Source organism: Spinacia oleracea, chromosome 5 (genome assembly GCF_020520425.1).
Source record: "Spinacia oleracea cultivar Varoflay chromosome 5, BTI_SOV_V1, whole genome shotgun sequence".
NCBI lineage: Eukaryota > Viridiplantae > Streptophyta > Magnoliopsida > Caryophyllales > Amaranthaceae > Spinacia > Spinacia oleracea.
The window spans coordinates 32,525,529-32,540,090 of NC_079491.1; the positions used below are offsets into that span (position 1 = coordinate 32,525,529).

Sequence of the window (14,562 nt, forward strand, 5' to 3'; positions counted from 1 at the left end):
TAATGGCCTATTCCATCACAATAAAGACAGCTTGATGTGGACTTGTCCTGCTTTGATTTAGCATTGCCCTTGGACTTTCCACCTTTCTTGAATGGTCTCTTTCTAGCCTTGAGTAAATCTTTGGCTTCACAGTCCAGTACTATTTCAGCCTTTCTGACAAGGTGAATAAATTCTGCAACTGTTTCTTCTCTTGGTTCACTTAGGTATAGTTGCTTGAAGCGACCAAACCCACTGTGTAGTGAATTGAGCAAGACAGAGACTGCCATCCTTTCGCTTATTGGTGTTCCTAGTAGACTTAGGCGATCAAAATATGAACACATAAGATCCACATGGAACCTCAGTGGGACGCCTACCCTCTGTTTAGTGCGAAGGAGCTGAACATGTGTTTCTTGGACCTCCATCCTATAACACCTGTTGGGAGAACTAACCTTTAGACCAGACATTGATTCAATCAACTCATGGACGTTCAGGTCCCTGTCCTCCGTACTTCCACGACAGATATCCCTCAGATTCTTGATGAGCGTAAAAGGTTCATAGGCTACAAACCTTTTTGCCCAATCATCAGGGATATTGTTCAGCATGAGACTCATAACCTTTTTGAGATCCGCATCCCAGGCGTAAAATCTCTCAGGGGTCATGTCTCTGGCATAGTAGCTTGGCATGGGATGTGACAGTACATACTCAAGTCCATTGAGTTTGACTATTTCAACTAGCTTAGCTTCCCATTCAAGAAAATTTGTCAGGTTCAGCTTGACCATAAGCTCAGAACCCATGATGATGTTTTGATTGTTGTTTGCCATATTAAAACTACAATTGAAAAGAATAAACAAATAAATAACCATTCACAGTTTCTCTTAATAAACTTAAATTCTAGCATATATGCATAATTCAATGTTTATTAAGCATTTTATTCAAGTTATGTGTTCCGGCAGGTGTGAATAAAATGATTCCAAGATCCTAAAATCATTGAAGAACTAAGCACAGTTTGTCGACTTAATCCTAGAACATCTTAGGTAAGCAAAAGCCTTTTGCTAATAGTCTAGAAACTATTCTTGGTTGATAGGTACGTCTAAGAACTTATTAGGTAAACCTATCGATTTTGCCACGACATAAAAGGACTCCTTACTTATATCGTTGAGTTTCACCAAAACTAACATGTACTCACAATTATTTGTGTACCTTGCCCCTTTAGGACCAATAAGTAACACCTCGCTGAGCGAAAACTATTACTAGATTGATGTAAAGGATATCCAAGCAAGTGTATATTTTGGCATGGCACCTTTTAACTCAATTTTTAAGTTTGGAACTTAAGGCTCTTACTATGTTGGTTAGATTTTAAGTGAACTAAAATCCTTAATCATGCAACATAATCAAGCTTTTGATCTCATGCATTTTAAGACATATTTAAAAGCAATAAATAACTTAAAACATGCATTAGATATTTGTGATCTAGTATGGCCCGACTTCATCTTGAAGCTTTAACTTCAAAGTCCGTCTTGAAAATCTCCGTGGGAGGCACCATTTTCTTCAAATAGGATAAGCTATAACTAATTACAACTATTTGATGGTTCGCAGACCATATTTGAATTGAAAAATAACTTTGGTACTTTTGACCAATTACATTCAAATTAATGGTACGCAGACCATATTTTCTATCCTATTTGGGCCATACTAGTCACTTCATAACCTGCAAAACAGTACATATACAATATATACCATTCACCCATTCATTATCATGAATGGCCCACATAGCTGGTTAGTAAAACACATTATGCATCACGTAAACATTTGCAGCAATTAATCAAGGGCACCAATAATCTACCAATTATTCAGTCCTTATTATTTCTAATCAAGTTGTTTTAACCTTAAGGATTTGTAGACCTAATCAAGAGTTTATGACTAAAAAGCGCTCCCACTTAAACCAATAAATTCATATGCTTTACTAATTTTAAACATAAAAATGTATTTCTAGTCTAACCGGAAACATACAAATTTAATTAAAATTTAAAGCTCATATAAATTTATAATTGAATCCAAAAAGTTTAATTTAATTTCAGTCGTTATTTAAATTAATTCATGATTTTAATTTTAGTAAAATAATTAGAATAAATAACATTTATTATAATTACAATATTCAAAATTAAAATCCAAGAAACTAATTTAAATTATTAATTTTAAAATTAATTAAAATTACGTGAACTGAAATTTTCAAATTAAACATTCAAAGCGATCTAATCGTAACGCAAACACCCTACGCATTGCACGCCCATGGGCCGCACGCATACAGCCATCGCTGGCCATGTGCGCGCAGCCCATGCGCTCGTCGCATAGCTGCTACATCTCCATCGCAAGCCATCGCACGCTGTGGTGCTTGCTGCGCGCGCGCTAGCGCTCGACGCACGCGAGCCATCGCTCGCAGTGCGCGCTCGCCAGCGCTTGCTGCACGCGCTCCACCGCTTGCTGTGCGCGCGAGCCATTGCTCGCTGTGCGCGCGAGCCATCGCTCGCTGTGCGCGCGAGCCATCGCTCGCTGTGCGCGCGAGCCATCGCTCGCTGTGTGCGCGAGCCATCGCTCGCTGTGCGCGCGACATCGCTCGCTGGGCGCGCGACATCGCTTGCTGTGCGCGCGACATCGCTCGTTGGGCGCGCGACATCGCTCGCTGTGCGCGCGAGCAACGCTGGGCGCAGCGCTCGTGGTACGCGAGCTTGCGCTCGCTGCGCGCGAGGCTGCGCGCTCTTGCGCGAGGCAGTGCGCGTCGTGGCGCAGCTCGCTTGCTGCCCACACGCGACTGCCTTGGCTTGCCTTTCGCCCATGTCCATTTGTTCATAGCTCGTGGCCCACGACACAAGGCAGGGCTGCTGCCCTGTGCTCGTGCACCATGCCTTGCTCATTGCATTCGTGCCGCACGGGCGACGAGCTCCCTTGCTCGTCGTCGCATGCCCGCACTATACAACACCCCTTAAGGGTAACACGAAGCGTCCATTGCTTTGTGCGTGCAAGTTATATGAACGAATCGCATAAAAATTTAAAATTTATATTTAAAATTAATGACAAATTAATAAATAATATTAATTTCATAATTTTAGGGCGAAAAATCGAAAATTTATTATTCAATTGATTTCCGATTGTTATGGATTCAAGTCTAGGTCATAAAAATTTAAAATTTATCATAAATTTATAATTTTTATGGTGGTTTTTAATCATAGGTTTCTAATTAAATTATAATTAATTATGAAAATCAAATTAATTCTAAATTATTCTAATTTTCAACAAATTAATCATAATTACAAATTAGATTGCATAATTAACAAGGCTAGGCATTCAAACTTGTTAAACATATACAGTAGGTCAATCAAAAATTCAAGATTTATCAACAAGAATCGCAAATATTTAATTTAACATCTTAAATTTACGAAATTTTGCATTCGAAAAACTAAAACCTTCGAAAAGGCATAGTTAGGATTCGACTTTGAGAATTCTGGGTTCGGCAGAAAAAGACTATTTTTGTCAAAATTTTAGAATGCCTTTTACATGCGGAATTGACACAAAAATCACTCGATTTGGATGAGTAACGAAGAAACTGCCGAAAAACTGCGTACGTATAATTCAATAAACGCAATTTGCAATTAATTAACAATTACGAAAATTAATCACCCCTTTTAATTCTTGCAAATTTGTAATATTTAACCATGTTCATGCAAATTAGATTATGAAAATAATAAGGGGCTCGTGATACCACTGTTAGGTTATGATACATATGATATTACATAAATCATGCGGAAACAACCATTAACCCAGGAATACATATTATTTACACATAATCATATAGCATAATTTAGATGCATACTCTTTGTTGCGTGTCCTCCCTAGCTGCGCCCGAACCGAACAAGAACAAGTCTTTAGGACTCCAAGTGTCGTCCCTCCGTAGATAGTCCACAGCACGTCCGGATCCGCCTTAAGATTGACCAACTAGAATCGCCCTTAAGGTACTAGAATTTTCGGCACTTTTGAGCAAGATGTGTGATTGAATTTTTCTCTCAAAAACTCACTTTGAATACTTTGAAACTCGTTATAAATTGTGAACCCAAGCCACATATTTATAGGGGTATGGAAAGGGAATTGGAATCCTATTCAGATACAAATTAATTAAACCTAGAATCCTACAAGAACTCTAATTAATTAATTTATCAAATAGAATTAGGAATTTAATCATTAACCGAACTCTGCACGTTTTAAAAATCGTGCATGAACACAAACACTTACGCACACACACACGGCAGCCACGATGGGCCGCCCATGCGCGTGCGTGCGAGCAGCAGCCCACGCAGCGAGGCCTACGCGAGCTACAAGCCCACGTAGCTCCTGCGCGCGCTGCGCGCGCTGTTCGCGCTGCCACGGCCTGCTGGGCCTGGCCTTGCGCTGGGCCTGGCGTGGCCTTGGCTGTTCGTGTGGCGCGCTTTGGCTTGCTGGGCGATGGCCTGGCTTCGTGCTGGGCCCTCGTCCGGCAGGCCTCGTCCGATGCTTATTCGTACGATACGCTTCCGATTAAATTTCCGATTCCGGAATTCATTTCCGATACGAACAATATTTAATATTTCCGATTCCGGAATTAATTTCCGTTTCGAACAAATATTTAATATTTCCGTTTCCGGAATTGTTTTCCGATTCTGATAATATTTCCGATTCTGACAATATTTCCGTTTCCGGCAATATTTCCGATTCTGGCAATATTTCCATTTCCGATAATATTTTCCGATACGTACCATGTTTCCGTTTCCGGCAACATCTACGACTTGGATAATATTTATATTTCCGATACGATCCATATTTCCGTTTCCGGCAATATCATCGTTTCCGGAGTATTCATTTCTTGCCTGTGACGATCTCAGCTCCCACTGAAACCAAGATCCGTCGATTCCGAATATCCATAGATAGAGTATTTAATGCCATTAAATACTTGATCCGTTTACGTACTATTTGTGTGACCCTACGGGTTCAGTCAAGAGTAAGCTGTGGATTAATATCATTAATTCCACTTGAACTGAAGCGGCCTCTAGCTAGGCATTCAGCTCACTTGATCTCACTGAATTATTAACTTGTTAATTAATACTGAACCGCATTTATTAGACTTAACATAGAATGCATACTTGGACCAAGGGCATTATTTCCTTCACCTCCTCGGTCCGAAAGAGAACATGAACCACCAATGAGTCCTCCTCGACACGCAGGAGACACCAGACATCGATAAGTCTCCCCCCGCCACCCCAGAGGCAGGGCCGAAGCGATGCTCGAAATGTGATTGTCCGACAAAGTTTCAGGAGAGTTGAGCTCGACGCCCGAGAAATCATCAACTCTCGAAGAAATGAGGGGAGACATGGAGATACCGGGAGGGTCTCTGTTCACTCTCAACATGAGAGTTCGAGAAGGTCCCTTAGTCATCCTCGACACTCCCCCACCCCAATGGAACCTCCAAGGTCTCGACACGGATCCTCTCGAGAACGGAATCAAGAAGAAAACTTAGTTACATTTAGAAGAAGGGCGGATGGACACACCCAAGCAGAGAGAGAACCTCCTCGGACTGGGAGACGGGAACCAACCCTCCCTTGAGATGAGGTGCAGCTCGGCAACCTCAGCTTCCTAAGTCCTTTTAGCAGACAGATCATTGAAGCACCAACCCCGAACAAAGTCAAGGTGCCCTCTATCGACCCATATGACGGGACCTCTGACCCGAATGATCACATGGATGCCTACAAGGCCCAAATGACTGTCCAAACAGGAGATGAAGCGGCATGGTGTAGATTCTTCCCTGCCACTCTCAAAGGGATGGCTCTCTCATTATTCTCTGGGTTATCGGCCGGTGTCATCACGAGATTCTCAGTGCTCGAAGCTCTATTCAAATCACAATTCATTGCCGGACAGGTATACAAGAAGACCAACATGCATCTCATGTCCGTCCAACAACAACCCAATGAAAGCCTCAAGGAATACATCAAGAGATTCAATGACGAGTCCTTGAACATACCAAACTTGCAAGATTCTGTTGCCTTCACCGCACTCATGACCGGGCTAAAGGAAGGAAGCCGATTTCGTTGGGTCTTGGCCGGCGAGCAAATATCTACCCTACCCCAAGAAATTGTCCGGGCACATAGATACATTCAATCCGCGGAGATCTGCAATCCGTCGGTCAAAACTGACCTTAAGAGGAAAAAAGACGTCGTTGGACGGGAAAAAGAGAAGAAACCCAGAGAAACTGAAAATGGAAACGACACTCGGTATAACAGTAACAGGAGGGAGATATACCTTGACATCAAGGAAAAGTCAGTGCTACCGAATCCAACCCCTATCAGGACCCCCGCATCTAAAAGAGATAAGAGTCTTTGGTGTGAGTTCCCCAAAGAGTGCGGACACACCACCAAGGACTGTCGAGAATTGAAGAGGGCCTTGGACAGACTCGCTGACGAAGGGAAGTTGAACAAATATTTGAAGGGTTCATCCTCTGGCAAGAAGGAAGATAACAAGGGATCAGATGTCCATAGTGATCATACCGAGGGATATGTTGGGGTGATAGCTGGGGGTCTCGGATCAGAAAAAGACACTTGCACGCACTAACCCATCAGGTCCTCAATGTCGAAGCACCTCCATCAGATCTCAAGTGTCCAACAATAACGTTCCAAGAGGATCCCTCTCAAACTGTTCATGCCCCGCATGATGATCCCCTAGTCATCGAGATCAAGGTAGCCAACCGAATAGTAAAAAGAGTGTTGATCGATAGTGGAAGCTCGGCTGACATCCTGACTCTTGAATACCTCGAGAGGCTACGTTACAAGAAAAGTGACCTCATCGACATCAGCCAGCCCCACGTAGGATTCAGTGGTCAATCAGTATACCCTGTCGGCATGATCAAACTTCCCGTCCGTATCGGAGAAAAAGGAAAAGGGGAGGCCTCTACTGAACAAGATCATCAGATTTAAATAAAGCTTGCCCCAAAGATGACTATCCTCTGCCAAAAATCGACAGGCTCGTTGACTCTACGACTGGACACAGCCTGTTCAGCTTCATGGATGCCAATGCAGGCTACCATCAGATTCCCATGTCCGAAAAAGATCAAGCTCATATGGCTTTCATCACCAGCCAAGGAGTATATTGCTACAAAGTGATGCCCTTTGGGCTAAAAAATGCAGGGGGAACATACCAGAGGCTAGTTAACAAAAATTTTGGGGAACAGATTGGGAAGGAACATCGAAGTGTACGTCGATGACATGATCGTTAAAAGCAAACTCCCTAAAGAACATTCTTCTGACCTCGAAGAAACACTCAAGGGCCTACACCTGCACAACATGAAGCTCAATCCAAAGAAGTGCGTGTTTGGGGTCAAGGGTGGGAAGTGCCTCGGATTCCTTGTGGACGAAAGGGGAATCGAAGCCAACCCTGACAATATACAGGCGCTCCCCGACATGAAACCCCCCGTTCAGTCAAGGAAGTCCAAAGACTCACTGGATGCATCGCAGCCCTCGGCGGGTTCTTGTCCAGATCAGCTGATAAAAGTCTTGCTTTCTTCAAAGTACTGAAAGGAATAGGGTTCAATTGGAACGCCGAAGCCGAAGTCTCCTTCCAACAATTAAAGGCGCACCTCTCGACCATTCCCAAGTTGGTCTCTTCACATTGGCAGGAGAAAATTTATACTTATACCTGGGCGGTCCTTGTCGCCGAAAGAGAAAAGCAACAACACCCAGTGTACTTCATCAGCCATGCATTCCGAGGAGCAGAAGCCAAGTATCCACTCATTGAGAAGATGGTATATGCTCTAGTGATGACCAGTCGAAAACTTAAACCATACTTTCAGGCACATCAGATCAAGTTCTTGACAAGCCAGCCCTTGAGAAAGGTGATAGAGAGTCGAAATCACTCGAACCGCATGACCGAATGGGCAAACCAGCTCTCGGATTTTGGTTGGAATACGAGCCAAGGAGAGCTATCAAGGCACAAGCCCTCGCTGACTTCATAGTCGAATGCACTAATCGGCCACCCGAAAGAGATACGACGAACCAAAAGTCGTGGGAACTCTATGTTGATGGGTCGGCTACGGAAACAGGATGTGGGGCAGGCATACTGATCAAAACACCCAACGGTGATCGGCTCGAATATGCTGTTAAGTTCTCATTCCTAGCCTCCAATAATGAATCGGAATATGAGGCACTCATCCTCGGAATTCAAATGTGTCAAGCCGCGGGGGCCGTCTCCATACATGCCAAGTCTGACTCATAACTCATTGTCGGACAAATTCAAGGTGATTTTGAGGATAAAGAAGACAGCATGAAAATGTACCTGATAAAGGCAAGGAAAGTCATCGACCAATTACAAAATTTCACCATCCAACATATTCCGCGGTCTGAAAACCAGCAAGCTGACGCCCTTTCAAGGCTAGCAATTTCTGCAGAGGGGGTGGAGCCTAGGACGATCATTTGGGAGGTGCTCCAAGAGCCAAACATTAATGTCGAGGCACTCATGAACTTAGACAGAGGTCCGAACTGGATGGAAAAGATCATAAAGTACAAAAGAGACGGTGTGCTCCCCGACAATGAAAAAGAGGCGGCATTGATTAAGAAACAAGCAGATTGGTTCCTCTGGCACAATGAGACTCTCTGCCAGATTTCATACACCCACCCCTTGCTCAAATGTGTCACCCCATAGGAAGGAAATTACATACTCCGGGAAATACATCAAGGGGCGTGCGGAAGCCACCAAGGTGCAAGAACCATTGCAGGAAAAGAGCTCCGATCAGGTTTTTATTGGCCAACTCTAAAAAAGGATGCGACAGACTTGGTTAAGAAATGTAGTCGATGTCAAGAGTACGCTAACCTTACTCGGATGCCAGCCAACAACCTAACAACTGTTTAAGCTGTGTTACCCTTCGACAGATGGGGGTTAGACATCCTCGGACCATTCCCGGTTGCCTCCGGTTAGAGAAAATTCTTAATTGTGGCTGTCGACTACTTCACCAAATGGATCGAGGCGGAACCTTTGGCAAAGATAAGTGATAAGCAAGTTCAAAAATTCATCTGGAGGAATATCATCACGAGATTTGGATTCCCTCGAACACTCATATCAGACAATGGTCGACAGTTTGACAGCAAAGCCACCAAGGGATACTGTGATCGCTTCGGAATACAGACTCGATTCACGTCGGTTTCAAGGCCCCAAAGCAATGGCCAGGATGAATCTTCTAACAAGATTATCTTGAACAGACTCAAGACAATCATTGAGGGGTCTAGTGGCTCTTGGATCGACGACCTACCCGGTGTCTTGTGGTCGGCTCGAACCACTGTCAAAGAATCTATTGGGCAAACTCCTTCTTCACTTGTCTATGGAAGCGACGCCGTCCTTCCCGTCGAAGTCGGTATTCCCTCACCCCGATTCACCTACTATGATTACGAGAAAAATGAAGCCGAAAAAAGGTTAATCTCGACTTGCTCCCCGAAACAAGAGGAAACACTCTGCTCAAGTCCATTGCCTATAAGCAGAAGAATGCTCGGTACTTCAACAAAAGAGTTTGTCCTCGGCCATTGCACGAAGGAGATTGGGTACTAAGGAAAATCGAGGCAACTGGCCGAAGAAGCACCCTCGAAAGGATGGGACCTAACTGGGAAGGCCCTTACAAGATTGCAAAAGTTATTCGACCAGGCACCTACAACCTCGTCGACACCAAAGGCAAGCACCTTCCTCGACCATGGAATGCCGATAACCTCAAAAAATTCTACGTCTAAAGTGTATGGTATATATATTTAAATAGCAATGATGTAAGTAGAGGCATAATAGGGGGCATTGTCGCCAAGTGATAAATAATTTCATCATTGTAATAAATAAAGTGTAAGGCTACGTTGAGAACGAAAGAAAGTTTTGAGCCAAAATCTCGAAAAGTACTTAGATTTAGTTTCTTGACAATGTTCCTCTACGAAGGTCCAAATATTCAAAGATTACATCATACTAAGTACAGAAAGAAAGCTACAAAAGCGACATAAGGAAAGCATAATCATCTGCCTAAGGGTCAATGACATCAACATGGCTACCAACATCATCATCACCACTGTTGCTCGAATCAGAGCCTGAAGTACTAGCAGAATCGGAGTCAGACGAACCGGCCTCACCCTTATCAACCTCGCCCTGAGAAACCAACTGAGCCCTGAGATCCTCTCGCTCATTGGCCAAGATAGAATCATATTTCCCCTGTATCTTATCCCAACCAACACTGGGCGCAAACTCAGCCAAAACAAGCTGAAATCGACGCAATGTATCTGAAGTAACAACAACAATCGCCTCAAGGCCTATCTCGACATTTTGAGCCTCGCCCTCCTCTGAATGTTTCCACTCCTCGACGATCTTCTCCTTCAAACGGCTCTGCGAACTCAAAATCTCACCGACCCTAGCCTCAGAGGCTTTAAGCCGACCCTTGGCGACCTCCAACTCAGCCTTCACCACCTTCAAAGCCCGGTTAACGGAATCACGTTGACTCATGAAAGTCGTAGCATCTTCCTTAGCCTTGGCCATATCATCCTTGGCCTGTTGAAGCTCCCCCTCGTCGTTCTTGATGCTCCTCTTAGCACGATCCAACTCAAACTCTATCCAATGAAGCTTCTTCTTCAGTTCACTCACCTCCGAAAAATGCATCTTCTCCTTCTCCTTGAGTTTCTCGATCTCGCCTTTCAGCCTCTCTACCTCGTATGCGGCCCCATTATAGCATCGGCGGGTGTAAGCCGTCATCTTGATGGAAAATTGAAAAACAAAACCTAGTTAGAAGAAGAGAAGGGAATCATGAAACAAAAAGAGAGAACTGCATTAAGAAACTCACATCGGCCCAACTCTCATGAAGGGCATCAATCTTAAATTTCCCAAGGGAGGATAAATGAGCATCATCGGCAGGGGTAAACAACTCATTCATCGCCCTGCTCATACGCCGATTCTTCTCATTCGCGGGAAGCTCTGCAAAAGGCTTCAAACCTCCATCACCCGTCGAAAGGCACATCAAAGACCCTCGTGCTAACGAAGCATCCTCGGCAAGGTACTCAGGAGACAACTCACGACCTTCCTCGGACATAGAGGCATGGTGTTTCTCCCCCTCGCCTGGACAAACATTAAGAGGGTTAGGAACCACCCTCTTAGAAGCTTTCGTTCCCTTAGAACCCGAAATAACAGTTGTCGACGCGGCACGAGAAGCCTTCCTCGGTTCAGATTCCGCCAGAGCAGTTGTCAGAACCAAGTCAACAAGCGCCCTCTTTCTCTTGAGCTTTTTGGGATACTGACCAAGGAAAAATTAGATAAAAGCAACAAGGAATGTTCATCTATTAGAAAATAAAACCCTACATACCTTGGGAGGCTCGGGAATCTTCATCGAATCGGCGGCTAAGTCCTTCTTTATCTGAGCAGCTAGAAGGGCACGGACACTAATCCTCCCTGCCATTTCCTCGTCCAACTTCAACCGGGCAATATCTGCAAATCAACAAAGCATTCAACAAAACCCACAAAGAAAAATAAAGAGTTAGTGAAGCAAAAGAAAGATCCCTCGGCGCCTACCCTTAGGATAAGCCGGACTCAAACCAAACGACGACAAAAAGTGCTCATCACTCAACTCCCGTGAGCTCGACAACCAATACGGGGCAACCATGAATTGATGACCCTTCACCCTCTTCTCCACATTCTGGAGATATATAGCGACAACCGCCTCATCTATTGACATCCTCGGCACTTTTTGATTCAGAGAAAAGTTTGGACCCTCGGACCCGGGAACCAATGGGATATCCCATTCTCCACCATAGTACACAAAAACAAACTCATGACGGAACCCCCTATGATTTGAAGGGACGGTGTCAACAACCTTGAACCCACCACAACATTGAAAGGACCACCAACCCAGACCGTACTCATAAGCCGACACTTCCAACAACTTCATTACCGACCGCCACAATGTCAAAGTGCACCGAACTCTCAAAAGATCACAAATGGCCAACACTGAATTTATGGAAGCCCATGAGTTGGGCATTAACTGGAAGATAGACAAGTTGTAGGCACTAAGTTATTCGACAATGAAGGGATGCAACGGAAATCGAAGGCCCAACTGAAGACCCGACTTGTACACGGCCGTACAACCCGGAGACGGGGTCAAGATGGTGTGTAACGCCCCTAGCCTATACAAAATATACTCCCCCTTGAGAGAATACTTCTTATTCAAGTGATCGATATGCTTTTTCAAGGTTTTCCTCCACTCAGGCTTGAGATAAAAATTAACCGGACCCCCGGCGGGATCGGGTGTAGGATAATCATCGAAGCTAGAAGATGTTTGACCCTCTTCTTCGGACATTATTTGGACGGAACCACTGTTCAAATAAATATCTAGTAGTTATTATGTGCGGGTGGAAAGGAAATCGAAACCTCCCACGGATAAGGACAATGTTCCTCCTCCCCTGCAGAAATCGACTCATCCGATGAAGTGGGAAGGGGTAGGGCATCGGGCACCGCCGAGGGATCTAAGCATGACGATACAACACTGAATACTATAACCCCCTCCACCCTTAGTTCCCGAGATAAGTCAAATTTCTCGGGGTAGGTAGGTGGGGTGACCGACTCGGACCGAATACCTCGTTTATTCATGGTACAACAGTACTCGGCCCAAGAAGCAACCCTTATTTACAAGAAATTAAAACTACACTTAAAGGGGAACACAATTGCATACCTCTTGAAGCGCGCCTCCGTTGAGCGAAAGAACAAAGAACCGTACAAGATATCCACCAAACGCCCTCCTCAATCAAGTTATACCAACACCAAATAAGCTCGTCGACCAATCGAGTAGGCCGTCGACGGAATGCCGCTCGACGAAAGGCCGATATCAAGGCGGATGGAACACCCACGGTCGTCGGCAGACGGTCGAGTGGGTTGTCAGGTGGCACGTCAATGAGAAGCCGAGCCGGTTGACTTATGTTGCGTCGACGGACCGTCGGGCAAGGCGTCGGCAACTGGTCGCCTAATGGTCGGGTTGGGCGTCGACGCTGCTGAACAAAGACCCGGATCCTCAAAGCGGTATTTTTATATAAACCCCCTCGACATAATCAAAAGTATATAGCTCTCTTGAGGATTAATGGAGAAGTGAATGAATAATAAGAGAATGCCCCCCCCATTTATATATTGAAACTCCAAGAGCTAGGTCAGAAAGGGGGCGGCGGCTAGGGGAAAGCTAAGGAGAAGTAAAAGCCCATTATGAGGCCCAATAAACCCTACTACTCAAACTCACGAACATCGCTCCACTCGACCGCGCATTGCTCGACCGTACTGATTCAACCATGTCCTCTGCGGGCCCATCTTCCGAGATTTACAAGGCTCATTAGCCCTTCTTTGGGCCCCAAGGCCAAACAAAAATAAGGAAAACACTTAAGATCAAATTAAGTGCCTAAAGACCTTCCTTCAAGGCGTACTTGAGCATATCGTTCAAAGTATTTGAAAGACCTTTATCCAAAGGCACCCTCCTCTTATTGAGGCCGGACTACACTACACATCGGAACTCGCTCTTGGGGCTTATTAACCCCTCGACTAATCCAAGATATCTTAACTAGACCACCGAAAGAGACGTTCGGCGCAAAGCAATTATCCTTGTGTAAATAACTCTCCTCGGCCGAATGTCATCATATGATCGCATGAGATAATATCTATGATATAACACAATTTGAAACAAGTAAAAAAGAGGGTCCTCGGCCCACTATGAGTAAGGTATCGGGTTCAATGATGTAATAACATCATACCTCTAACACCAAAAATAAGCAGTGTCAGTCCAACCAAGGCCAAGAAGCTCCTCGGCCAAAGCCAAGAAGTTCCTCGACGCATACGGCTGCCACACCAAACGCTCTTTGGCCAAGAAGTCCCTCAGTTGAGCCCAAAAAATCTCCTTCGTTGATACAAGAGGTTGTAGCGAGTGCCTCGACCGAGGACCAGGGAGCGCCCAAACATTGAATTATAAAACGCGGGTGCAGCGATTGGTTCCTCGACCGAGGATAGGAGGCCGAGTCTCGTTTTGACGATATGGCAATATCGTCCCACGACGTAAAAATCACCAACGCTTCAACTTTGCTGAGGCAACTACTATTCTGTGTTCCTCGACAAATATAAATACGAAACCTTAGCACAAAGGGTGATAGTTCCTCGACAGAGGAGAATGAATATCCCTCAACCTGATCGTCGACAAATGGAGGTTCCTTGACAATGCGGCCTAATAACAGGCCCTTCCTCAACGGCGTTGCTCAATCGAACCCCCAATAAACCCAACATTGTGTTCCTCGACCAACAACTCTTATTCGGACACAAACCAAACTCCTCGACGCCCATACAACCCAATCACAAAAAAGAGAGGTTCCTCGGCCGACACGTATGCGTGATACCTCGGAAACTATTTTCACTTGTCTACGCGGTCAATGAAATGCAAACTATTTCACGCAAGAAGATTTTCCTCAACCGACCACGTGTCATACAACCGTCATCTCCTCGACCGAGGATGAGGAGTTCCTCGACCAAGGGTAAGTCCGA

General features: G+C 44.9%; 1 protein-coding gene across 1 annotated transcript; it reads left to right on the forward strand.

Moving 5' to 3' along the window:
• The first annotated feature begins 5,739 nt into the window (after positions 1 to 5,739).
• On the forward strand, positions 5,740 to 6,971 carry LOC130461409 (uncharacterized). The gene is made up of 2 exons (XM_056829502.1): positions 5,740 to 6,561; positions 6,618 to 6,971. The coding sequence occupies exons 1-2, from the start codon at positions 5,740 to 5,742 to the stop codon at positions 6,969 to 6,971; spliced, it is 1,176 nt and encodes a 391-aa protein (XP_056685480.1).
• Positions 6,972 to 14,562: the final 7,591 nt, after the last annotated feature.

Excerpts from the sequence above, each read along its gene's own strand:
- LOC130461409 (XM_056829502.1), top strand. The coding sequence starts at position 5,740 with ATGGATGCCTACAAGGCCCAAATGACTGTCCAAACAGGAGATGAAGCG. Across the intron at positions 6,562-6,617 it reads ATACCGAGGGATATGTTGGG|GTCCTCAATGTCGAAGCACC; the intron begins GTGATAGCTGGG and ends CTAACCCATCAG.